The sequence below is a fragment of the Hesperophylax consimilis genome, chromosome 10, assembly GCF_061612785.1.
Source record: "Hesperophylax consimilis isolate HC1 chromosome 10, BYU_Hcon_1.0, whole genome shotgun sequence".
NCBI lineage: Eukaryota > Metazoa > Arthropoda > Insecta > Trichoptera > Limnephilidae > Hesperophylax > Hesperophylax consimilis.
In genome coordinates this window covers 21,534,064-21,560,775 of record NC_142845.1, presented here as the reverse complement: position 1 = coordinate 21,560,775, position 26,712 = coordinate 21,534,064, and the positions used below count along the sequence as shown (strand labels likewise).

The 26,712-nt window shown below is 35.5% G+C and overlaps 1 protein-coding gene across 1 annotated transcript; it reads right to left on the bottom strand.

The window, feature by feature from the left end:
• Positions 1 to 877: 877 nt before the first annotated feature.
• On the bottom strand, positions 878 to 25,587 carry LOC149420455 (protein FAM117B-like). Its single transcript, XM_089636149.1, has 7 exons — positions 25,068 to 25,587; positions 24,686 to 24,816; positions 12,322 to 12,481; positions 11,587 to 11,720; positions 7,079 to 7,187; positions 2,673 to 2,776; positions 878 to 1,993 (listed from the first exon to the last, which is right to left on the bottom strand). The coding sequence occupies exons 1-7, from the start codon at positions 25,282 to 25,284 to the stop codon at positions 1,853 to 1,855; spliced, it is 996 nt and encodes a 331-aa protein (XP_089492275.1). The 5' UTR covers positions 25,285 to 25,587; the 3' UTR covers positions 878 to 1,852.
• Between the last annotated feature and the right edge of the window lie 1,125 nt (positions 25,588 to 26,712).

The following is a 26,712-nucleotide window of genomic DNA, read 5'->3' as shown; positions in this document are numbered from 1 at the left end:
AAAAGGTTGAGTATCATTGGGTTAAGGCATAGGACTATAATGTCATCTCGTTTATAGAGACAAAAGTTGGGTCAGCAGGCTTTTTGACTGAGCGTAGGTACATGCAGAATGGGTAGAGCTTTTAACTGAAATGTTAAATATCACTACTCGCCAAATGCCAATATGTTGCTGCTCGCTATTTGGCAATATTCAAATCAATTATGGTCAGTGTTATTTTGATTTGTATAACATTTTATAAATATAAACTACAATTATTGTTGTCTTATAATTTTGGGGGGGTAATTGTCCTATTGACCTGATGGTTAAGCAGCTCAGTGAATCATATCTCATCATGCGAATATATTATGTCAAATGAATACATTTCTTGAATATTGGATGAGAACTATAGACAACTCGCGGGTCGCGGGAAGGGTCGTGACCATCTCTCCCTTTCTGTGATTTATCAATAAATTAATTTGACAGTATATATCCTCAAAAATAAAATCTGCTTACAAAGTCCTTTTTACAATGGCACGCAAATTGCTGGCTGCGTAAAAAAACTACAATTCTCAAACCAGGTAAACAAAATTGAATATTTTGTTACACTATTTAGTTAGACACCTTTACAAATTCATTAAAATTTACCCACCTCTCATTTTTAGCGCTACACCAGGCGGTTTGTTTAAAGATGAAGAATCAGATCTGGTTATTTCAATGTGCGCTCTTCGGCAGCAATGTACGTCTGATGTTGTAGTTTATTCAAAGCATTCTCGAACACTCCTGGTCACGTTGTTTGCATGCAGCTGGTCTATACAATACCCAGATTTCATATCAGGGCAAGTCTATTAATTTGGATGTCTGATGACAACACTTGATGGGTGATAAATAAAAGGCAGGGTTTTCAATAATCAGTCTGTATTTTGGATATGTCTGTACATACAGTAATAATACACTTAAGCTATTCGTCAAAGGGTGTCACTTCATTTTCCCTAAGTTACCTCAAGTCATTAAGAAACACTACATCTCTAGATGCTACAAGTATTTGATGGACCGCTCTCAGCCCCTGTCTTCACAAACCCATAGAATATAAGCAAGTACAACAATGCAAAAATAAAACTCAACAATTTTATTCTATTAGTCATTTAAACACTGTGAAGAAGAGGCGCGAGGCGGGCCTGGTCAAACGTCGCCAAAATTTTTTATCAACTTATTTCAATGGGCACTTTTGGTTTAGTCAAAGTCTTTTTTTTGTAGAAAAATTTTAATTTAACATTTTCAAACAGTCGTCGGTTAAAATACATTTTAATACCATAACGGGATCCTAAGAAAATAAACGTTGAAGTGAGGGCTGCTATTCTCTAATTCCTAATACGCAGGCAAACCCAGTTTCTACACCACTTTCCCTCGTTTTCATCCTTTTGGTTTGCTAACTGTTGTATTAAATAGCAGTACATAACTGACAGACCTGTATCGGGATATATAGACGTGGAAGCTACAGTTAAACTTTTCCCCTTTGATGTCACATGTCATACTTATCATTGGATATAAGCTGGCACTCTTGGGGGGGTACAGAAACAAAGACCACAGTGATCATACAATCTCAATTAGTTAACATGAAAAAAAGTTTTATAAAATACAATGACAAAACTGAAGATTATAATTTTATGAAGTGCCTAGATGAATATTATATCCGATTATTTGTGAGGATGCCACAAAAAGCTGTTCTGCGTCTCTGTTTTGGAACCCCTCACTTAAACCTTAAAAACAATCTGATTGAAATGCGGCTAGAAACTTGATCTATCCACCGCAAATTAGAGAATGGCCCCTGCAATCGTGAGATTTGAAACCATAGTAAAATAGTCTACACATTTGGTTAGGGTGTGGGGGGCTGCAGTGGCTGGAAGGCGGAGCCTTGGGACGGCCGCAGTTGGAAGCCCACGCTGGGCCGGATGGGGGAGATCTCCCCCAGCTCCATGCTGCTGCCCGCCGCATTGTCTGTGAACTTGAGGCTTACCTGCAAACATTACATTCATTAAAGAAATGCTCCAGGGAAACATTAATGATCTCTGAAGCATGCTAAAGTTTGTGATATTATATCTCTTACAATTAATTACTACACACCACTAGAAGAAGAGACTAAACACAACTGTGTATAATCTATACCAATTTATTGTTTGTGAAAACACCAATGTCAATGTTCCAATTAAATTGAGACCAGCTCCTGTGAGCATGATCTGAAGCACCAAAACGGCTATCAAATTTCAAAACCTAGTGTTTTACAGAAAAATATATTCAAGAGTGGCCTAACTTCGCTTTTTTTAATAGATCTATACGAATTTCACTTTTGTTTTCGGTAATGAATGAATGCAACTTTTGGAAGCAGTAATTAACCCACTTCCCGACATCCGATTGAGCTGAAACACGGCATACAGACTCGTTGTCGATGACAAAGCATTCTATCAGCTTTTGGTGGCAATCACGCACATACATACGCGGTCATATATGCATTACTGCCGAAAAGGTTTTTTTGAGTAATACGTCTGCTGGAGGAACAAACTTAGTTAACACTTAGCTGACAGTGTGGAGGTTAACTCTCTACAAGGTTTGTATGTAATAAGCCTACCGGATAGAGAAGCGTAAGTAGGTAGTAAGTAAGTACATAGTGGTTATTGAAATGATATAATGGTGGTTACCCTCTCACAGCCATCCGGAGGTTCCCGTGCCAAGAATCGGTTGATGTGAGGGGAAGTTCCCATCCGATTGCTGTCCGGGTCAGGAGAGGAACACACGCTGCCTCCTAAAAGTTATTAACAGTTACTATGTAATGATAAAAAGTAATTGTAAGCAAAAATTTATTTCATATTTAAATAAAGGGTACATTAATTTCACTAGTTCACGAGAGAGCACCAATACTCGGATATTCGCACAAGCACCAGATGCATACCTTATATGAAATACTACAAGCTCGTTGCCAGTTTGACATAAACATTCCAAATATATACACAAGGCTTACTTTTTTTTTACTATGGAATTTCAAACAGATATATTATTACCACCAGCAAATCTAATAATAATCTTAATCCCTCAGGCTAATTTGTTCCCTTTCGGGAACAGCTCATATAAGTCTAATAGAAAGCAACACATTATATTCAAATAAAAGTTAACCACAGAATTATTATTTTTTTTTTTAATTATTTATTTTTACATGAAATGACAAAAAAGTGAGATGACAATGTTTGTTTGTCTAATAAAATGTGGCTTTTTTTTTCATTACCAGTAAATTTAGTTTAAAAACGCAATGTGAGCCATTTTAACTTTTTTATTTTTTCATAAAAAAATATATTTAAAAAAAAATATATGTTTATATCTAATAAAAATATATGAAAGCTTATTTTAGTCCAGTCAGTGGGGGATAAAAAAGGGCTCCACCTTGCAAAAGGTTAGGTAGTAGCGATTTTCACATATGTTGTTAAGATTGGGACTCTAAAGAAAAAAAAAAGTTTTCGACCTTGGGGGGGTCGAGCTCGACCCGCCATCTTGGATTGAAGGTGCCAAAATTTGGTTTTTTCAAAATAATTATGAAGTGGTTGATTTTACAACCAAATTGTTCAAAGCAAACTTAAAGACAACTAAATTACCTACATTTTTTGTAGAAATTTTTTTTGTAAGTCTAATTAGGTAACGAGTTACAGCGGTTGAAAGAAGAAAATTTTGACAAAAAATTGTAAAACTCCAGTTTTCTTGATAAATTTTGTACGAACATATTACACAATATCATTTTAACGTATTTTTACATTACAATATACTTATATAGCATCATCCGTGTGCTCGATGACGTTGATTTGTTATAGTGGGATCCTAGTCTAAAGCTTCCTTAAATTCGAACTCGCCCCATTTCCTTTGTCGCTTTTCACTGAAGAAGGAATGCGCAAAGGTACGAAATCATCATTTTATGGTGTTTTCGAACAACTTCCAGAAGGCGAGCAACTTGGAGGTAGCAAAATTAATGTTGTGGATGGAGGATATCTTTTACATAAAGTTGTATGGAATCGGAATGATTATTTTGGGTCAATTTGCGAGAAATACGTTCACTATGTAAGAAATCACTATGGATCACATGCAGTCATTGTTTTCGATGGATATCCGCTTGATGATGGTGAAAAAAATACGAAAACCGCAGAAAGACTTCGCCGATCGAAGAAGCACATGTCTGCAGATGTTCTTTTCGATGAAACAATGCCAGTTCAAGTTTCACAAGAACGATTTTTAGCCAATGAAAATAACAAAGTCCGTCTGATTTCGATGCTTACAAATCAATTTATACAGGATGATTTTACAGTTAAGCAGGCTGAAGAAGATGCTGATGAGTTGATTGTCAATACTGCGATTTCCTTGTGTTCATCATATGACGCTGTTTTCATTATTGGCGAAGACGTTGATCTCCTAGTTCTGCTGACAGCATTAGCACCACCCAAAAGTAGTATATATCTTCGCAAACCCGGGAGAGGTAAAACTTTTGAAAGACTGTATTCCGCGAATAGTGTGAAATACAAAGAGGCGGCTGAGAATATTCTGTTTCTTCATGCCTTTAGCGGCTGCGATACAACATCGTCCTTCTTCAACCAAGGAAAAACAAAATTTTGTTCGTTTGTGCAAAACGAAACAAGACTCAATGCCATGATAGGAATCTTCAAACAACATGATGCAACACCAGAAGACATAGCAGTTGCAGGAACACTCTGTCTTGTTGCTTTGTACGGGGGTGACATGGATAAGGAAACCTTGGAAGAAGTCCGCTACAAACGTTTCGCAAATTCGACAACAAAAAGCAAATTCAATCTTGCCTCTTTGCCACCAACGAACGACGCTGCACGGTACCATGCATTTAGAACGTACCATCAAGTCCAAAAATGGTATGGAATCCGAAAAAATCAGAAAACTGGGGCTGGAAACGTGACACCAACGGGCTTGTTCCAGTAAGAATGACAAAGAAACCAGCACCCGAGACTTTATTAAAATTTATTTCATGCAATTGTAAAAGAGGATGCGGCGTTGCATGTAGCTGCAGGAAAGCTGGATTGAAGTGTTCTATTGTATGTGGGTGCTGTAATGATCAAACATGCCGAAATTCGCCAGAGGTTCACATCGATGTCGAGGACGAAGAAGAAGAGATTTTGTCAATGGAAGCCCAGAATCTCAGTATCACAGGAAATGAGTTAGATGATGACATTGATGACGAAGACTGTTATTAAGTAACATAATTTATAGTAACATAATTCATAGTAATGTAACATAATTTCGAAATCTACCATCGCTGGTATATCTGTGGAGTAGACCTACTGGGGATACCACAATAAAAAATGCACCATGTTCTCGACCTCATAGTGGTATGGAAATGAGTTATCAAAATTATTATAATTATGTAATGAATAACCCGAAAAAATTACAAAGTTGGGAATTTCATCATTTTTTAGAAAAATATTCACATTTCCGCCACTGTAACTCGTTACCTATTAGATTTACAAAAAAAAACTTTCGACAACAAATGTAGGTAATTTAGTTGTCTTTAAGTTTGCCCTCAACAATTTGGTTGTAAAAACGACCACTTCACAATTATTTTGAAAAAAACAAATTTTGGCACCTTCAATCCAAGATGGCGGGTCGAGCTCGACCCTCCCAAGGTCGAAAACTTTTTTTTTTCCTTAGAGTCCCAATCTTAACAACATATATCAAAATCGCTACTACCTAACCTTTTGCAAGGTAAAACTCCCCACTGACTGGACTATTCATCACCTATCAAAAACAGTTTTTAATTTTCGGATATGTTCAGAAATAATATATTTATTTGGATTTTATTGCAATTATCATATCATATCAATATAATATAAACCATTGATCAAAAATGTCAGCTGCTGAAACCGAAGTTAACCGCACACTATCTGTGCCTACCTTCAGCCTCAGTTTTTAGTAGGTAGCAAGCTATCTAGGCAAAAATTGCTGGGTTACAATTCGTGGGTACACTCGTCAGATTCCACACTAAATCAGGAATGCCAAAAGAATAAATTTGTGCAGAAATAAATATTTTTAAAAATTTTAAATGATTTGGGATAATCATGCATTTTAATGCTATTATTCTGGGATTTAGGATATACATATTATTCATAATACATATTATAAAAAACCTTTTTTTTTAATCATGCTTTGTGGCTAATTTTAATACTATCACTAAGAGCTGTTGTCTATTGGGATTTTCAATTACAAGACACACAAATCTCTTACTTCAAACTAAAAGAATTCTATACTTTTTTATTTCAACAGCATAAAATGGAGCACTTGGCGATCCACAAATATCACAAAAAATGCAATCTGTGAAAAATTCATGCCAAGATTAGGTCTCCTTAATTTTATGGTTAATCATCAGGTGCCCTGACTTCTTTCGCTATTTTCCATAACAAAAAGTTTTTTTTAATTTTAAACTTTTTCAATGGAAAAAAAACTGTTTCATGCAGAAAGTTGGAATTGGAAAAAAAGATTATTTTTCCAGAAAATCGATAAAAGTTCACGGCAACCGATTATTCATTACGAGATGTCAATAAGACTAGACTTCTAAAAGGGCTAGGGGGTGCTAGTAAAGGGGGAGGGGGGGTAATGTTGTAAAGAGTCAAGTGACCTGGTCTGAGATATCTCTCCGGAGAACACCCGCTGGACAGAGATTCTCTAGAAGGGGGCCCTATAATATGTTCACCACAAGAGGACATCATGTTACTTAAGGTGTTGTAATACACATTATAATGCATTGCAATTTTGTATGAAAAGTATATTGTATATTATACTTAGCTTTTTATGACATAATATATTGCGACATTTTTTAAATTAAGCGTACAAATAGATTATTATAATTGAGTAAATCCAACAGTCCGTTATTAAAATTTAAAAAAATACAAATAGCTGTTAAACGAATCAGCATTAACCTAGTTATTTTAAACTCAGTATGGATGGACTAGTAATTGTAATTTGTACAATACATCAGATTGAAAAGAAAGAATACCTACACAAATGAATCATACATTAGTAATTAAGAAGAATATGCGGGTCTTACCAGAAGATTGAGCACTGTGCGACTGGCTGTCAGGCTGGGCCGGAGTTTGTGTGTTGACAGATCTTCTCAGCAGTTCAGCCAGAGGGGCACGGTGGCCTTCTGGAGTCACCTGCATAAAAAAATTGTATGAATTCAGGCTAATTTGTTCGCTTTTGGGAACAATTTATATGGTCTCACAGAAATCGTTGTATCTCCCTCAGGGCCCGTTCCCACTTCCGTTTTAAAATCGAAGGCGGGTCCGTCCCGTTTTAAAATCGGATCCTAGTCTACGAATTTTTTTTTTTTCGATTCAATCAAAACATTTTATTGGCTCATTCTTCAGTAGACGATCGTGCGCAATGAACGAAGATGAAGCTCTTGTTGTCATTGTATGATGGTACTAATGCAAACCCAGTGGAGCATCCGATGCGTGCACAAACACACATTACTCGTGGTGGTCCTACTACAAATAATATACAATCAGAATACGCTGACTATTTCGTTTCTCCAATAGGATCAAAAATAAAAACAAAAAAAATAATAACAATTTTTAATAAAAGTCGGTACTTAACAAAATCTTTTCTTTGTTTTTCTTCTAATTTCTCAAAATCCAGCATGAATCCAGCAAACTTCTCGCCAAGCTGATATTTTAATGAATTATTTTTATACCCTTCTGTCGTTTTATCCCACAGCACAACTCTTTCTTCGAACAGTGGGATTAAATTTTCGGGATTTATTTCCTTGTCCATTTTTTATAGTTTTAATTTATTTACTTAACAAAATAACCGAACACAAGAACGCAGCGTGCCTGCTTCCTTGGGAGCGGGCGGGGAGGGGTCGGGGTGTGGCGGGGACTCTGCCGGAACGACTATGCGACAAGTGCGAACAGCTCTTTACAAAACTATGAGCGAGCGAGTTCCGACACGATTTTAAAACAGACGCGCTGCGCTAGCGCTGGCTGATTTGAAAACGGATCCGACAATAAATGCCGGATCCATTTTCAAATCGTGTCGGACAAGTGTGAACAGTTCAATACATTCACTACAGTCGCTAGGGCATCCGATTTTAAAACGGGACCCGCCTCCGATTTTAAAACGGAAGTGGGAAGGGGCCCTCACTGTCATTGTGAGACATATGATCTAAACGGTGTTAGAATGAGAAAACACCATGCTTTATATTAAAATCTAGAAGTTAACCACAGGATTATTAACATTCAAACCTTCTAAACTAATCAAGTAGTTTGTCAGCAAACACCTATTGACAAGATTTTATGTAATTACGTGGTACATTTTCAAACAGTATACATGTTTAATAATGATGATGATGATGATGGTGATAGATTAACAATTAATCATTGTGTTAAATTAACAGAATAGTATAAATATGTAGTAGTATAAGCATTATATAACAAACAAGTACAAATAAACAGTCATATCTATAGTTTCATTGATATAGTACATAAGGTATTACAAAATTATAAGTAGCAATGTGAATAACGTTTGTAATACATTTGTCTAATAAAATAAGTGTGTTTTTATATATAGTTTTTCATTATAAGTAATCATATTTACAAAAAATGTAAGTTTTTTTTTAAAGTTTGCATTAAAAATTTTAATATTTCAAAAATATATGTTAATTTCTAATATGTAATACAATTTGAAAGCGTATTTCATCACCTTTCAAAAACAGTTTTTAGTTTTCGGATACATTCAGAAATATTCCATTTATTTTAATTTTATTTCAAAGCGGAAATACTCTTGACTTTCTGACCGACTATGGCTGATGCCTGAGGAGATAAGGAACTACAGTGAAAATATAATGACTTAAAAAATATATATTCATATAGATCAATAAACGCCGATTCTGAATATCTAAATATCAGACATGAACCCAGCGCTGTTCGGGGTTATGAATGGTTTGGAGTAAAGTTTTGAGATTGCGAATTCTAGTGCACCTGAAAACTGGGTCTATTTTTAAGGTGGAGATAATATTATTCTAAAGAATTGAAAAGTTTACTTTTTATAAGTTTTTGTTTTACTTGATCGTGCCACGTCTTCCTTGTGCGTGTGCGTGCCCGACTTCCACCATTCAAACCACTCTCTAAACACTCTTGACAAAATTTCAAAGAACAAACTTTGAAATTATCAGCGAAATCGGTTCAGTAGTTTTTGAGTCTATAGGGGACAAACCAACATTCATTTTTATGTATACAGGGTGTATCGGCACGTACCCGACAAACTTTAACCACCTATTCCTTAGCACATTTGGAGTAAAAAATGTTATGGGCACTTTGCTGTCTGGTAACATTTTTTTTAAATAAAAAATTATTATTCATATTTTCACCACATGACACCAATGTTTTATCCTTTGTCAAAGTTTGAAAACCCATCTGGCAATATTTTGTTCGAGTTTTGTTGAATAATGTACGTACGTACCTACGTTGGCGCGCTTTTACAATCACAACGAAATGGCACGGCACCATTCGTCTCATTATTAACTATTATTATTCAGTGTGTACGAAAGAGCGAGGACACTTTTTGACACACTTGCTAATAACAGCTGTTGAACACGAGAAACAATGCAAATGACAGTGACGGAGTGTGGATTTTTTATTTATTTTTTGTTTTTAATGGAAAAAAAATGTTACCGGACAGCAAAGCGCCCATAACATTTTTTACTCCAAATGTGCTGAGGAATAGCTGGTTAAAGTTTGTCGGGTACTTGCCGATACACCCTGGATAGATTATAATAAGTCATTTAAAAACGAATTATAACACACCGTTTGGTTGGTACGACTGAACTGCTGATTGATCACAACCAGCAGTTCAGTCGTACCAACCTATGTGAGTAGTATATCTATGGTCTGCAAAATCCACATCAAGGTTGCCAAATCGTGGAGAATTCCACAAATTGCAGAGAATTTCTAAGATTTTTCATGAATAGGGTTTTTTGCAAGAAGAACCTTTTTTGTGGGGAAAATGCGGGGATTCTGGGCATTTTTAGATTATCCAACCATATTGAAAATCTCTTAAACTCTTGTGGGTATTTTAGAACTCTGGTCCGCATTCACATTTGAACCAAAGAAAATGTTTTAATGCAGGTTTTTAAACACTGGTAAATTATTGATCAGATGCGGCCATGGATGCATTTTTGCACTTTGATTCAATACGATGATAACATTAGTGATGAGATGTTAACAATTTACCTAGTGTTCTTCAATGTTAAAAGCGGGTATTCCTAAGAATAAAAAATGTCTCAACTACCATTCAAAATACAGCGCCGGTTGAAAAAAAAAGTGGACTTTTTGAGACTGGTCATCGGTGAAGTCAAGGGTCACATCCATAGATTCAGTGTGTTTTCGGGAGATACGGAAAATTAAAACTCAACTATTAAAAAAAATATAACAATAAAAAAATATAACAATAAAAAAATATACAGATATTTAAGTTAGAATGTCATTATTGATATAAAAAAAATACAGATATTTAAGTTAGAAGGACATTATTGATAAAAAATATACAGATATTAAAGTTAGAAGGCATTATTGATAAAAAAAATACAAATATTTAAGTAAGAAGGTCGTTATTGATAAAAAAAAATTGACTGCAGTTCCTCATTGTGGCATTGAAGCAATGTTACTGTAATTATTTTATTTATCTACTGTAATTATTTTAAACTCCCCAGTTTAGCTAACACAACAGGCTATCAATTATAATGGAAAGAAAAGATACCATAGGATGTTCACAACGTTGATATATACATCATGTTGATATTCCATTGGCAGGCCTTTACATCTCACATTAACTGTGAATTGAAAATAAACAATTTACTCAACAGTTTTTGTTGAGTCCAATTTAAGAAGCCTAGAATCTTGGTGTACCTTTGTACCATCAAATTAAATGATTATTTGTTACTTAAATTGTTTTTTGCTATGTGAGCTGCTCTAATGTTTAAAGTGCCCATTATCACATGAGCAATATCGCTTATCGATATGGTGCTAATGAGTCATTTTAGGCAAAACAAAAAAAAGTGTGAAAAATGTCCAGTAAGTAAACAACTTTTTACTTCAAAGTGCTAAAAAAGTACATCAAATATTTGATAAGGAAAATAGTGATAAAGTTATTAAGAATTAAAAACTTTATATTTAAAATACTCTAGAATTCGTCTTGTGCTTAATGCACTTTTTTAATTGTCTCGAAGAACTTAGTTTATGTCACACACATGTTTGATGTCGAAAAGGATTTTTACTTTCACTACGACTTCAATGCTACTTTGTACAAATGGCCAAGGCTTTGATCACTGTAAACTTAGGTAAGAAAACTAGTTTGATGCATCTATTCATTCTTTTAATATTCTGCAAAAGTTCCACATCTCCATTCCCCGTTTATGCTTCTCAAAGTGTTGGAAAGTTGTTTAAACAGTCTGACTTTGCTTGCAAACAAGATGGTGAATGTTATTATAACGAAATATACTGGTCAGATTAGGTTGAATTAGGTTAGGTTAGGTTGGATTGGATTGGGTTTGGTTACCTTGTCCCTGTGCCTGTCGAGATGCAAAGGCGGTGTGGGACACAGCACCAGCCTCTCTATCTCCTGGTTGAGCCCCTCCACAGAGCTGCGGGCGGCGCGTAATGGAACACTTCCACCAGACTTTATTGCAGAAACTGGAAATTTAAATACATATAATATATATTACCTTCACAATAGTTTTGAAGAAACCTCCAAAAGTGATTAGGCTTCTTCACTTGCCGTTTCACATTCAACATGCTGCGACATGTTGATTAGATACTTTATTTATTTTCATCAAATCCTTCATCTTATTATGCGAAACTGGTGTTAGGTTAGGTTCCCAAATGTGTTAAACATTTGTCTCCAGAATTACTTTTGATTATCCAAGCGTTTTAACAGAATGTGATGCCTTCTTGGTCTTGTTTCTCTAAAGTCGAGTCTTCAGCGACCAAATGTTTTCAAAACATTGGGTTGGGGCCACAACACGGAAAACAAAAACATTGTAGCTTTGCCCCAAAGTTTCATGTTTGCACAAACATTTGGTTCAATGCTTGTGGTAATATTGTCACTGTAGACTCGCCAAGGGCAATCTCGCCACACCAGGACATCCCTAACATGGTGGGCGAAAAGTAAGTAAGTAAAAGTAAAATTGTTCCTAAGCAATTCCTTAACCGTTCACTGATACCTTCATATCTCATATTAAAATGAGCCGATTTTGGTTCTAATGTATTTGTTAAGGTAGGAAGTACAACTTACAGAACACGGGGCTCATGGTCTGCGAGGCATGCTCGTGGTGCGGGGGTGTGGGGCGGGGTGCGCTCCTCTGCAGGCGGTGGTGGCGCAGCAGGCGGTCCAGCTTGTCCTCAGAGCCCCCGCCTGGAGGCGTGCTCACCCAGCGGCTTGAGCCGTCATCCGTCTGGAACATACATACATATATGGAATCAATCAATCATTGTATATTCAGAAATTACAATAACATATTGGATTGACAGTCCAATAAAATTATGAAATTGTAGTGAGGTTCTTTCTCTAGGTTTCCAAATTGAGGACTAGACTGCAATAAGGGCAATTTTGCAAAAATGGCAAAAAAGTTACAAGCGTTTGAAATTTTTAAGATTATGCCAAACTTTTTTGAATCTGCTCACGTACATCAAAATAACGTTATATTGTGCTTTATTTTTTGCCTATGATTATAAAAGTGTTAAATGTCTTGTATTTATTTTTAAATGAAAGAATTTTGCGATGATTCACTTGAAAATAAATTGCACTTATTTCAGGGAATAGGCTAGGTATCAATAATATATTTATTTATCGCTAATATCTTGCAACTCTTCCAAACAATTGGCGTGAACATTTGCCTTGAGAAATACCATCTCTCGGTAAAAATTTAAAAATCTCAAAAGAGATTTAATGTATTTTGCTTTGGCAAGTTTTATTGGTCGTTTATCTTCATATGAAGTTAAAGATTTTAACTTCAATAGTTGATATTTTGTATTATGAATTGAAGAAACGATAAATGTTCCGAAAGGACAATATTTAATTTGTACGTAAGATTATATTTTGAAATTGGAATAGACATGGGCATCATTTATTCACAGTAGTGAATCGATTCAATCTGATTCCTTTGGCCTTGTGAATTGATTCATTTTATTTACAAAAAAAAACAGGTTATTTAGTGTAAATCGCACCTCAAAAACCATCACCGTCAAACAGTATCGGGTACGGGTAGGACATATGAATATGTCCTTGAAATATATGTTGCGCCCTGGAACGGGCGGGACTTATATTTCCGAGAAAATAAGAAAAAATGTGACTGGTATCGTTATATACTCTTAAAACTTCCTTGAAGTATATGTTTTTCAAAGTGTGACAGATTGCTGTACAAATATGATCCATAGAAAACACTTTCGATATACATTTTTTATTCATCTCATATTCAAGTGTAAAAAATAAAATGAAAATTGGTACATATTTGATATTGGATAAAAATTAAATGTTATATACGAGGTAAATAAAGATTGATTCGTAAATTTAAACAATATTGTTGTTTTAAATTATAGTAATGAATTTTAATTTAATGTAGTGCGATTTGTTGAACAATATTTTTTGTCAATCCGTCGTTGCCAATGTGAATAGATAATTTATCTTTATTAAAGCTACACAACTTAAAAATGAATTACGACCTTTTTTCCAATAAAAGATCCGTAAAATGTAAAATCGCATTAAGAATATTGAGACGGTGGGGGGGGGGGGGGTAGAGAATTTAATATTTGTGATTGTATGTATTTTTGGATGATAAAGCTGAAAAAAAAAACAAATTTTTTTTAGACCTCGAAAACAGCACCACCTATCAGGTCCAAAACTATCCTATCCACAAAATTTAACAAGAATTCCATAAAAATGATGTTTTTTTAGTAACATGTGTAGATTAGACACTGCCAACTCAGGTAACACATGAGGCTATCAGAAGTGGAAAGTACAATAGCTGTAGGAAATGTATTGTGAAGAGGGTAGAGAAACACTATGGCACCAATACAAATGAGAATTATTTTTTATATTCTGGACTTAAAAAAGACTTAAGCCAAGATGTATTCAATTCGCAGTATTTAATTAAGCCTCTAGAATATTTCTTCTAATCAATCAATTTTTCAAACCAAATCACACGTTTTGCATTACTACGTAGTGCTTTGCCTTAACTTTTTGGCCTTGCCAAGTTTTACAAATACAGAATCATTTAAATCATACAGGTAAATACAATATTAATTCACATTTTAATGCAGCTAATTATCCGTTGATAAGTAAAGGCGAATTTCTTATTACCTCAAATATAAGATTTACAAATTTTCCAGCAGTGTAAAATTAATACTCTAAGATAAGATACTTTATGTACACAATATACCGAAAATTGATTAAATACATTTATTAAAAACAAACAATTCAAAACAACATGACATACTATTGTATTATGCATATAGAAAGAAATAATAGTAATTAATCTCGTTTTTTCCATAGGTACACTGCTCAGTGATGTAGATAATGGGTTGTCCCCTGTTATTATGTATTTACTGGAGATAAGAGATGAAAGGTTAACATGCTGATAGAATACTATTGTTGACACACTGCAAAGGACTCCTCAATATAGGTTGTAATAGAGAGCTAGTCACATATCCAGGCATTTGCGTTTTATCCACACAATTCAAATGTAGCATTGTCATCAAATGGCCATTCAGCGCCATTTTTTTTTTTTTTTTTTACATTTGAAAGGTTGCTGTAAAACACCGATTCTAGGTGCATTGAGTGTTGACAGTCTACTGATCACAATTTGTTCAAAAGCCAAAACTGAGTTACAATCGGCATTACAAGAACCTTCCAACCGTCAAAAAACAAAATTGTGCTGATTGGACATTTGATGACTTTGTCACATGTGAATTTCTGCAAACAACCGGGCCTAATTCTTGGCCAAATTATATGTAGTTATTTTGCTTTCAAATTAGTATGATATTGGTTAAGGGCAAATAATGCAAAGATTTCACTATAATGAAGTTTGGCATTTTGTTCAAATAATAACGAAGTATATAAAACCGAGCATTAATCCCCACACATTGAAGAAAACGAGGCACAATTTTCTTTGCAGTTGATTGCAGTATAGAGATAAACTACACAACTCAGACTAAGTTAACTCCTTGGGCCATTTTGGGAGGTATTCTCCACAGATGACAATCGTAGTCTTTTTGTCAAGGATAAACGATGAAAAATATTTGTCAACGTTAGCACATTTCATGCGTGCGAAAACAAGGGTCCCATTTGAGAAAATAGATTTTGTTTGAAACGGCTATATCTTTGAAAATAATACATATATTTTAATTAATGTTTTTGCATAGTATTCCCCATACCCCAACTATAAAAGTATTGTCTGAAATCAAAGCCTACTTTTGTAATACGACTCCATAAACTGAAGTTAAAGTCAGTGTTGGGCCATTTAGTGATGTTTTATTTGTAAAAAATGTATATATTTTATTACATGAAAAATTTTTTTTTTGACATGATTTCTCACATATCATTACAAAAGAAAACAAAAAACTTCTGCATCTCCGGTGCAATAACTGTAAGGAGGTATAACCTGCTGTACGGGTTTAAATATAGATTCCTTTTGATAAAATATTCTTCCGCACAAGAATTAGAAGGTGGGGAAGACTTGGTTCAGATTTTTAAATACATATACATTTAATTGGGACCCTTACAAAGAAATTGATATAAAATTATTGTACAGCAATGCCATTTCCACCATTAAAGTAGGACTGGTAGAACTACCCTTCCCGCCCGAAGTGTGTTAATTACAAATCACTTTGTGGTGTCATTTTAATTTAAATTAAATTAATAACTTTGTAAACACCACTATTTAATGAAAAAAAGGATTGACATGTTTGAAAACCAATGGTTTCTTATTCAGGAATTATATATTGTATGTTTATATTATATGTTTATCTTGATGAAGGACTGTATTTATTATATATAATGATGTGTTTATCCTGGCGAAGAACTATATGTATTATATATAATTATACCTTTATCCTGATGAAGAACTATATTTACTATCTATAATTATATGTTTATCCCGACGAAGAACTACATTTATTATTTATAATTATATGTTTATCCTGACGAATAAACCATTGGTTTGGAAACATGTCGATCCTTTTTAATTGAATAGTGGTGTTTTCAATTTTATTTCGATTCAAAATAAAATTATATTACGAAACAAAAAAAAGTGAAGTAACAATAACTTTTCTAATACCTTTGTCTAATTAGATAAGTATTTTAGTTTCTTGTAAAGTAATTACAGTTTACACATTAAAAACCACCGGTAAGCGACTTTAAAAACTTTATCTTTGTTTGCAATATTATATAATATTTTCAATTGCATATGTCGATTTGTAATACTAAAATCTGGAAGAGTCTTTCATCTGCTTCCAAGAACAGTATTATATTTTGAAATACGTTAAAAAATTGCTAATTTATCTGGAATCAAATGTAATTCGAACATATTTTCTGCAGAATATGTATTCTGACAGTAAGTTCTGAAGTACATTACAAAAGGTCAGAGGCATTAGGTGCTAAACAGAATTTAAATAGAACTGAGTCAATTGTAAGTAGGTAGGAGCAGAAGACAGATGAGAATGTTATTTAGTTTCTTTTGGTCACTGTAATACATTATTATATAAACTCCACACAGCAGCCTATATCATCTTTGGAGATGCTGTGTCGAGGAATTACCATAAGCGTGGATGACACCTCCAGATCGTTGTATCGGTTCAGTTCATCAATGTATGGCTGAGATTTTAACATCAAGCACCAATAATAATTATAGGTTCCAAATACATTATTTATACATATATTGTTCCGTAACGCCAATTGCTTTTGACAGGCCGTGTACTAACCAATCGTATCGTCAGAATTTGAACTGTATAGTTTAAATTTCGCACATGTCAGCTGGATCCACGGAGGCCGTGGGCCGAGCAGTCGCACAAAAACCGTTCGTCCCGTCATAACAACATTGCCGGTTCCTTATCGAAATAATTATCTTACGTATTTTTTATCGCAATTTAATCTAAAATAACGAGTGCTAACAACCACGCTAAACTTTCCAGTGCTGACAGATGATGCTCACTATGCAGATTTCACCATCTCCTCCCGGTAAGTTGATTGTGAATTAACGTTATGCATTGTGTTTTCGCATCGCCTGTCACAAGCTATATAATTAATTTATACTTTATCTGTGTGGAATAGCCCTGTAAAGGGCGGCTATTCCAACCCCTGTTCGTTCTTCGAACATTTTTGGTGCCGAAACCAGGGAACTTAAAGATTATTATCTATCTATGCCAAAACGGATAATGCTGTGGAATGTTTCTTAAATTTTAAATAATAATCAATTCGAACAGTAATTAGGTAGGTACCTAGCTCTTGAGTATTTACGACCTACCGCGCATATAATTGTAATAGATTATATTATTATTATTTATTTTCGTTTCGTTTTTGGGTACGTTTCCAATCGTGTTTATTCAACATGGCCCCAGCAATTCAAACATTGCGCCGGAAACGGACATTAGCGAATAATAGATTACTCAAGACACATGAAATAGCAAAAAGCGCTTTGCACGATGCAACTAAGTGCAACTTACTGTTAGCGCATTATACTACTCTGGAAAAGATAGTTCTTGAATTTGAAACGTCTCACGCGGAAATATTAGCTTTAGATGACACAAACGAAATTGATGAGGATAAAATTCGCGAAACCTTTGACGAGATGTATTATCAAATTGTCGAAATTTACCAGGAGTTAACCAGTCAGCCTCTTGATTGTAAGACCGCGAATGCGTGCACAAACGTTAAATTACCAAAAATAAACATTCCAATATTTTCTGGAAATGTCAAGCAATGGCCCGAATTTTACGACATGTTTAACGCTCTGATTCATGAAAACAAATCTTTATCCAACATCGAACGCATGCAGTATTTGTTCTCATGTTTATCTGGAGAAGCTTTAGGGTTAATTCGGACATTTCCAGTACAAGGAGCTCACTACGTTGAAGCATATCAAAGATTAATCGCGCGCTATCGTAACGCGCGTGAACTCGCATTTACGTGTTGGCGGGAAATGCAAAATTTAAATTTTCCGCCCAACGATCCTTTTGAATTCCGTCGCGTGTTCGATGTATTTAATGAGGATTTAACAATTTTAAAAGAATTGGATCTCCCAACAGATAATTGGGACTTCGTGCTTTGTTATTTAATTCTGTCGAAATTAGATTCACCTACAAGATGCGCATTCGAACAACTTCAGTCTCCTACCAAGCTGCCTTCATATTTGAAACTCAAAGAGTTTCTTTATAACAAATGCGAAGCTCTTGTACGAGACTTACATTTTTCGACTCGCGATAGCAGTACTATTGACAAACCTCTTGAACGGAACTTTAATCAGGCTGCCAAAAAACTCACTTCAACGCTTCTTTGCGATCTTAAGAAAGGACAGCCTAAAACAAATAGGTCCTCGAACTCCACCACTTATCTGAAATGCTCCTGTTGCGGGGAAGACCACTCCATTTCCAAGTGCAAGGTATTTGCACTCAAGTCAGTTCAGGATCGCCTACAGTTTGTTCAATCACACCGTTGGTGTTTCAATTGTCTTCATTCTTCTCATTATCTTAAAGATTGTAAATCTTTGTTTACATGTCAAAAATGTCAGCAAAAACATCATACTTTGCTCCATCGAGACGAAAACGCTTCTTTGGAAGATCAGTATCAACACTCCACGACGTCTACGGACCAGGAGCCTTCTTCCGACTCTAAAATTCAGGTCCTCACCAACTTAGGAGACAAGTCCATAGTACTATTGTCAACCGCCAATGTTGGCATTCGCGATTCATCCGGCCGTTTCCAAACCTTTCGCGCATTGATCGATTCGGGCAGTCAAGCTCACTTCATCACCGATCGTGCTGCGGAGCTCGTAGGCATCCCTCGTCAAGCCAGTTCTCAGAGAGTTAACGGCTTAGGCCAATCTTCCGCAACCACGTCAGGAGTCATTCAGTTAGAGATCGGTGTTAAGGGACGGGTTCTCTTCAACATCAAGGCACTTACGCTGCCTAGTATCTGTGGCAACATGCCAACTGTTCGTCTAGATAAGTCATCGTGGCATCAGTTGAGAAACTTGCCTCTTGCCGATCCTGACTGTCACAAACCGGGACCGATTGATCTTCTTCTGGGTGCTGAGGTTTTCTCTTCTCTTCTGAGACCTGGTAATGTGAATGGTGGTCCACGTCAGCCATCAGCTTTCAATTCTGCATTTGGTTGGCTTCTTCTAGGTTCAGTTGGTTCGGACACTGCTCACGAAACGAAATCTTTCATCGTTACTAACGAGGACCGGCTTCACGAAGAGGTCCAGCAACTGTGGGAGTTAGACACCATTCCCCAGTCTTCACACCTTACTCCTGAGGAACAACTTTGTGAACAAATGTACTGCACTGACCACTCACGGGACGGATCTTCGGGAAGATACATCGTATCCTTGCCTTTTCGAGAAAGGGGAAGGGATATCTCTTTCCCAGGGTCGCGTGAGATCGCTTTACGCAGATTCCATTCACTCGAGCGCAAACTCATAGCAAATCCAACCTTACGTGAACAACATTCTGCTTTCATGACTGATTATTTACACAGTGGTCACATGACTCGTGTTCCTGGAAAAGATTTGCACAAGGGAAAGTATCACACACCTCATCATTGCATTCTTCGTCCAGGCAGCGCTAGCACTTACTTAAGAGTGGTTTTTGACGCCTCAGCGACGGATGTGAACGGATCCTCGTTAAATGATACCTTGATTTTCGGTGCAAAGCTTCAAAAGAACCTGCTGGAGCTTTTGCTAAAATTCCGTACACCATCAGTGTTAGTGTTCACTGCTGATGTACGACAAATGTATCGCCAAATATTGGTTCAAGAACCAGATCGTGCTTTTCACAGAATATTTTGGCGTTTTCATTCGTCGGAACCCATCCAAGAGCACCAATTGCTTCCGATCTCCAATACGTTTGCGTGGTCGGATTCAACCATCGGGCTCGCCTGGTTACGTTCTCCTTCGTGTCGCTGGAAGACTTTCGTGGCTAACCGTGTCAGTCACATTCAAGATGCCCTCGAAGGGACTTCCTGGCATCACGTGTCATCTGGAGATAATCCAGCGGATGTCGCTTCTTGTGGTCAATCCCCAGCCGATCGGATCGATCACACGTTATGGTGGGCGGGGCCTTCGTGGCGGATCCAGTCATTCGATTCTTGGCCGTCTTTCGATGGCAATGTCGACGAAATTGAACTTCACTCTGAGGAACGAGTTCGATCGTTATTTGTCCAACAGGACGAAAATCTGGTGGACCTATTACTAATTAAATTTTCTTCGATTCAGAAGATCCAACGCATTCTCGGTTACTGTCTTAGATTCATCTACAACCTACAGAATAAAGAATCTCGTCGTTTGTATCTTCCATTAAACCGTGCCGAAATTCACACTTCACTTTTGACAGTAGTTAAACGCACTCAACATGTACATTTTAATGATGATATCACGCGCTTGAAAGAGGGCAACCTTATGTCGAAACAAATGCGGAAGCTTAATCCCTTCATTGACGACCACGGTGTGCTCAGGGTGGGTGGCAGTTTATCACGATCTGGGCTCAAATTCGAGTATAAACATCCTGCCCTACTTCCTCGCGAATCTAAGCTTACTTCTCTTGTGATAGACGCTCTACATCGAGAACACTGTCACCCAGGCCCCGACGTCGTTGTGCGTATCGCTACGGTTCGTACATCGAATGGTTCTCTTCTCACGAGACCATTAACTAAATTATGTCCATTGCCTAGTCAATGTGACTAATCATCTTCGCTTCCGCGGCGCATTCTCTCTTATCGATTTTCGTTATTCTTATTTGCATTATTTTCTTTTCTTATCTTTTTTATTATTATTATTAATATATTTTTTTCTTTTTTCTTATTTCTTTTCACTGTTCTTCATTCACGCAACGTTCCACAGCATTGCCCGTTTTGGTTTCTAAATTTTCTTTAAAATACACGTTGTTGTATTTTGGTGGGCGGAATGTTCCGTAACGCCAATTGCTTTTGACAGGCCGTGTACTAACCAATCGTATCGTCAGAATTTGAACTGTATAGTTTAAATTTCGCACATGTCAGCTGGATCCACGGAGGCCGTGGGCCGAGCAGTCGCACAAAAACCGTTCGTCCCGTCATAACAACATTGCCGGTTCCTTATCGAAATAATTATCTTACGTATTTTTTATCGCAATTTAATCTAAAATAACGAGTGCTAACAACCACGCTAAACTTTCCAGTGCTGACAGATGATGCTCACTATGCAGATTTCACCATCTCCTCCCGGTAAGTTGATTGTGAATTAACGTTATGCATTGTGTTTTCGCATCGCCTGTCACAAGCTATATAATTAATTTATACTTTATCTGTGTGGAATAGCCCTGTAAAGGGCGGCTATTCCAACCCCTGTTCGTTCTTCGAACATATATGGTTAAAGAATGTTGTAACTTATTAAAGATACATTCAAAACACCCTGTACCCAATGGCGACCTGCTATTCTCTTCAAGTGGAGGTTTATTATTTAATATTGAGGGGACCGCCGGAAGTGCTGATGCTCATGTTGTGATTAATTATTGTGTTGTGATAATGACTCTTGGCAGTTTGCAAAGGGCAGAGGTAAATTACTATTGCGACCTGCATTCATTTGTACGCAAATAGCTTCCAAATAATGTGTTAAAGTACTAAAACGTAGATTCAATTAATCAAAGCGTAACAATCTATTTTCAAAAACATGTGTAACTAGTGGCTTGACATAATTATTCTTATACTTTCAGTATGTCGATCTCTGCTGCAGAGTAGAGATTTCGATACTATTTTTTTTCGATTTTTCTTGAACAATATTAAAAAAACATGCCTTCTAGCAATGATGTCTCGTCTTATTGTTTGACAATCAAATTAATATTTCAAAATTACATCTGATGACAGAAAAGACGTAGCGGGCTAAAAATAGTTAGACTTAGAAATTCCAGACAGAAAAACTGTGCAAATTTCATAATGCCAGAGCTCACCGTTCAATAGTAATTACTGCTTCGGAAAACAAATTTAGTCAATAAACAATCTTTATTACTTCTTGAATAATCTATTAACTAGGTTAGAATTTTTGGTAAATTTTGGATAGGGCCTGACACGCTTATTACGAATAATTTTTAGAAAAAAACTTTATATTCGCCTTAATTACTATAAAAGAAAACTTTTTGCATTTCGGGCGGCGGAAAATTATGCATTTTGATTTTCAATTGCATAAAACCAAAATTCACTTCGCGAATCGATGTGGCGACAACGCGACGCCATTAGGAACGCACTGTTATGTTGGTATCACTGATGCATTAACAAGAGCTAAATACGACCGTTGCTATCTTCGTGGGATGCCGAGGTTTGTGTAATATGGTTTGTGATACAAAGGAAAGTGCCCCTTAATAACGCCTGCTCGCGTCAAGGCAAGAAAAACATCCCAGTTTTCAACTAGTTTACCGGCTACGCTAGGTTTGTGTAACATGGTTTGTGATACAAATCAATGTATCAGGGATACCAACATAACAGTGACGTACCTAATGGCAGCTGATTGCCGCCGCATCGATTCGCGAAGTGAATTTTGGTTAACGCAATTGAAAATTTAAATTCATAATTTTCCGCCGCCCGAAATGCAGAAAGTTTTCTTTTATAGTAATTAAGGCGAACATAAAGTTTTTTTCTAAAAAATATTCGTAATAAGCGTGTCAGGCCCTATCCAAAAATTACCGAATTTTTTTTTTAATACAATTGAAAAAATAAATTCAATACACTAAAACAATATTTACTACTGTTTGATTCCTAACGTGACATCTTTTCATTTTCTATATTATATTTGAACAATAGATTCAGGTTTTTGAAACATTACATGAAACATGTTTCTCAATAAGAATCCAATTTATTTCCTTCTTTCTACCATAATCTATGAAATTTCACTTAACATTATGTCAACTGTTCAAAGCCAAAAGGGCAAGTGACAAATCACAACTTTTGAGAAGAGCAAAAACAGTAAACAAAATAATTATAAAAATTCATGAAAGAAAAGAAAAATCAGACATACTAATTTCGGTTGACTATGATGTGCGTTATTCCTGTGTGAAATTATTGACATACAATGACCTCAAATTTGCTTTGAAATTAAGAGTAATTTTCAAAATTGGAACCAAAATTGAATCCAGACAAGCAATAAAGTAGGTACCTACCTATAATATAATTTTAACAGGAAATTATTTCAATTATCTTTTTCAAAATTGGAATTATAATATCCGCTCTTGAGGTCAGTTTTCACAAAACGTCTTATTATTGTCATTCTCTGCTAGTCTTATGGTACAAATAATTTTTCACTTTCGTGAAAGGTCGCAATTAAATTTTTCAACAATGTTAGAAAATTGTTAATTTGTTTAATAAATTTATATAGCAGAATTAAGTACATAAATATAATAATAAGTAGCAGATACAAAATTAAAATAAATATTAAAGTAGATTATCTCCTATATTAGCAGTAACAAAGCATGGCTTTTAAAAACAGCTTCATTTATGTTACATATATCTATATCCGAATTGATTATTATTAACATTATTATTTACAATTATCGTGATAAAGAAAACAGCTACAATCAGAAGAAACCAGTGCATTACAGATAGACATTGTTGTGAAATTAAATTTACCAACAAAATGATTATGTGTTATGTTTATTAAATTAAAGAAAATTGTAGAACAAGCAGACAAGATGCCTTGTGGCAGCTTTGCGTGATTAATTTTTTGTTATTATTAAAATTCTAGTAACATAAATGTTTTATAATAAAAATAATAAATAAATTCTGATCAGCAAAATTGCCTTTTGTTCTTTTGATATTTAGAGAAAAATATAAATTATTGACTCATGTATGAGAGCACAATCATGACTGATGCCCTTTATAGACAGTCAATAATTATTTTTCTAATGTAGCTTTTGATTTATTTCGGTGAAATATTCTCATTAGCTATGATCCATTTAGCAGTCAAAAAATACAATAATACAACATGGAGTTAAATCCATACTGTTTTCAAAAAAATGTTGAAACTTAGATAAACCAGTATGATTAACCTGTTGAAGGCCAAAAACAGAAATATATTTTTTCAGCCTTCACAAGTACATCAGCCTTCATCACGGGAATAATAATATTTCCTGCCTAGGATAAAAGATCCGATTATAATTATGGTGATGTTGAATTATCAGGCAATAAACATTTGGATAATGCAAGCAATATTGAGCGGTCATTGGCTGAGTTGGCATCACGTTTGGCTCCCACCCATGTGTTGTGAGTTCAATTTCTCGACTGGCTAAGTCCTCCATCACAACACAAGCAACATTTTCCGCTTACTGCAGTAATAGAAGGAGATTTTCAAATATTGTGAGGTTATTCATAACCTGGTAATGTTTATAATTCTTTTTTAAAAAATTAAGAAAAACATGAATCATACCTGCGTGGCCTTGTCCACCTGAAGTAAGCCGCTGTGTAAATAGAAGCAATCCCTTGGCCATTGGCTTCTCTGGTGGATTGCGTCCAGGGAAGCCGTTCTGCGTATCACATTTGTATCATTCCGAATCCGTCCTGATAAAACCACAATTACCTTATTAATTATTAATTTGTCAAGGTTAACCATATTTTTGTAAATAAAATAAACTAATCAACAAAAATTATTGGACATAATTTTTAAACTTTAAAATCTAATTAAAATTAATTCCAAATTTATTTGTTTCATGTAACCAGAAACAACAAATCAAAAAAGGTTTATTGGTGTTTGCAACAATAAAAAGTAGAAAATATTGTAATTTGAACAATTTGTAGGTCCAGACAATTACCTTTGTAATTAAGTGCTCCCGGGCTTCTTTGTCCTGATAGTGAATGGTCTGGAGAAGCCCTTCTCCAATTGTTGGTCGGAGACAATGTCGGACTGTTGCCGCAACTCTTGCGGAGGCCTCCTGACTGCTTCATCAGGGAGGATACCGGCAAAGTAGCTCGCATCGGCCCTTGTTTTCCAATCGGACAGTCCGACTGCTGACGAACGCGACCCGACATATCTGGAGCCTCCGTAAGCCCTATGTGTAACAATTTTTACTTTTCGCAACTACCCACATACACTGACAGTTCATTTTCGACAAATTATTTGGAACTCGCACAAAGGATGGATAGATACATGTCCATGTCCGCGCCGACAGTAGAAATATCAACTTCAACTTGTCACTTACAATTTACAATCCTGTCTTGCGCAAAACAGATTGCGCCGATTGCGTAAAGTAAACCAACTGGGAAACAATGGAAAATGTTGGATATCTATGGCGGCGAAAGTCAGCCACAGTGTAGTTGTAAACAAATCGACAGCAGCGCCTCCCGGACCGTAGTGGAACACACGCTCAACCAAAACTAGCGGGAAATTCGCTACTAAAAAATCGAGTCGCTTTTTATTAAAAAAAATGTAGAACACAATAGTACCTGCCCATGGTTGAAGCGTTTTTTTTCACGTAGCACGCGATCACACTGTACCATCGAATATTGCAGCTTATGAAGAACAGTGTACAGCAGGCTATAAAGCCTGTATTTTCATAACATACCTATTCTGTAGATGCAGAAACTTTCCTTTGTTCATAACTTTATTCTATATCCATGTAATTGTCATTTATCTGTGTAAAATAGTTGAGAATTCTCACTAAAAGGTTTTATTTTACCAAAAGAGGGAAAAAGAGGAAACATTTTGGGAACAGAAAAAAAAAACTTTGAACAAATAATATACATTGGTATTTAAAGAAATTATATTCACAATTTTTTTAAATAAAATACATGTAGGTACACCATTCAAAATATCAATTCCCCAAAATACTATACATAATTTTATATTGAGACAGGAATGTTAAAACCAATACACACCACAGCTAACATTTAGATCGCAAATACACTGCAAATTATAATAGAATTTTCCTTCGAGAAATCACCGTCAAAAATAATTTATGGTTTGTACAGAGGTGCAGTAAATAATAATAGACTTTCCAAAGTACCGATACAAAAGAATGATATTCACTAAGTCTGAAGTACGAATTGGTCATCTGGCATCTTAACCACTCTGGATGTGTTTTTTTTCAGTGGGAATTTTAGTATGATTTTTTATTAGTAAAAGAAAAGAAAATAATACAGTATTTAACTAGAAAATCAGGTTTCAGGCATACCAAACAGCAGAAAACTTATTCCATTTTAATTCATTTTCAGTGATAATTGGTAAAATGGAAGATTGCCAAACATGATATACAAAATGCATTATCAATCTACCCAACAAAATACAGAAAAAAATAACAGCCTCAAAAAACAATTCGATTGGTAAGCAATGAGATCTTAGTATTCATCACAAAAAAAACTTGATATAAAACATTACAGGATCCTACTAGACCTTCCGGAAAGAATACTCTACAATAATTTTTTTTTTAACTCTTTGCACGCGGCCGTATCAACTGTTGT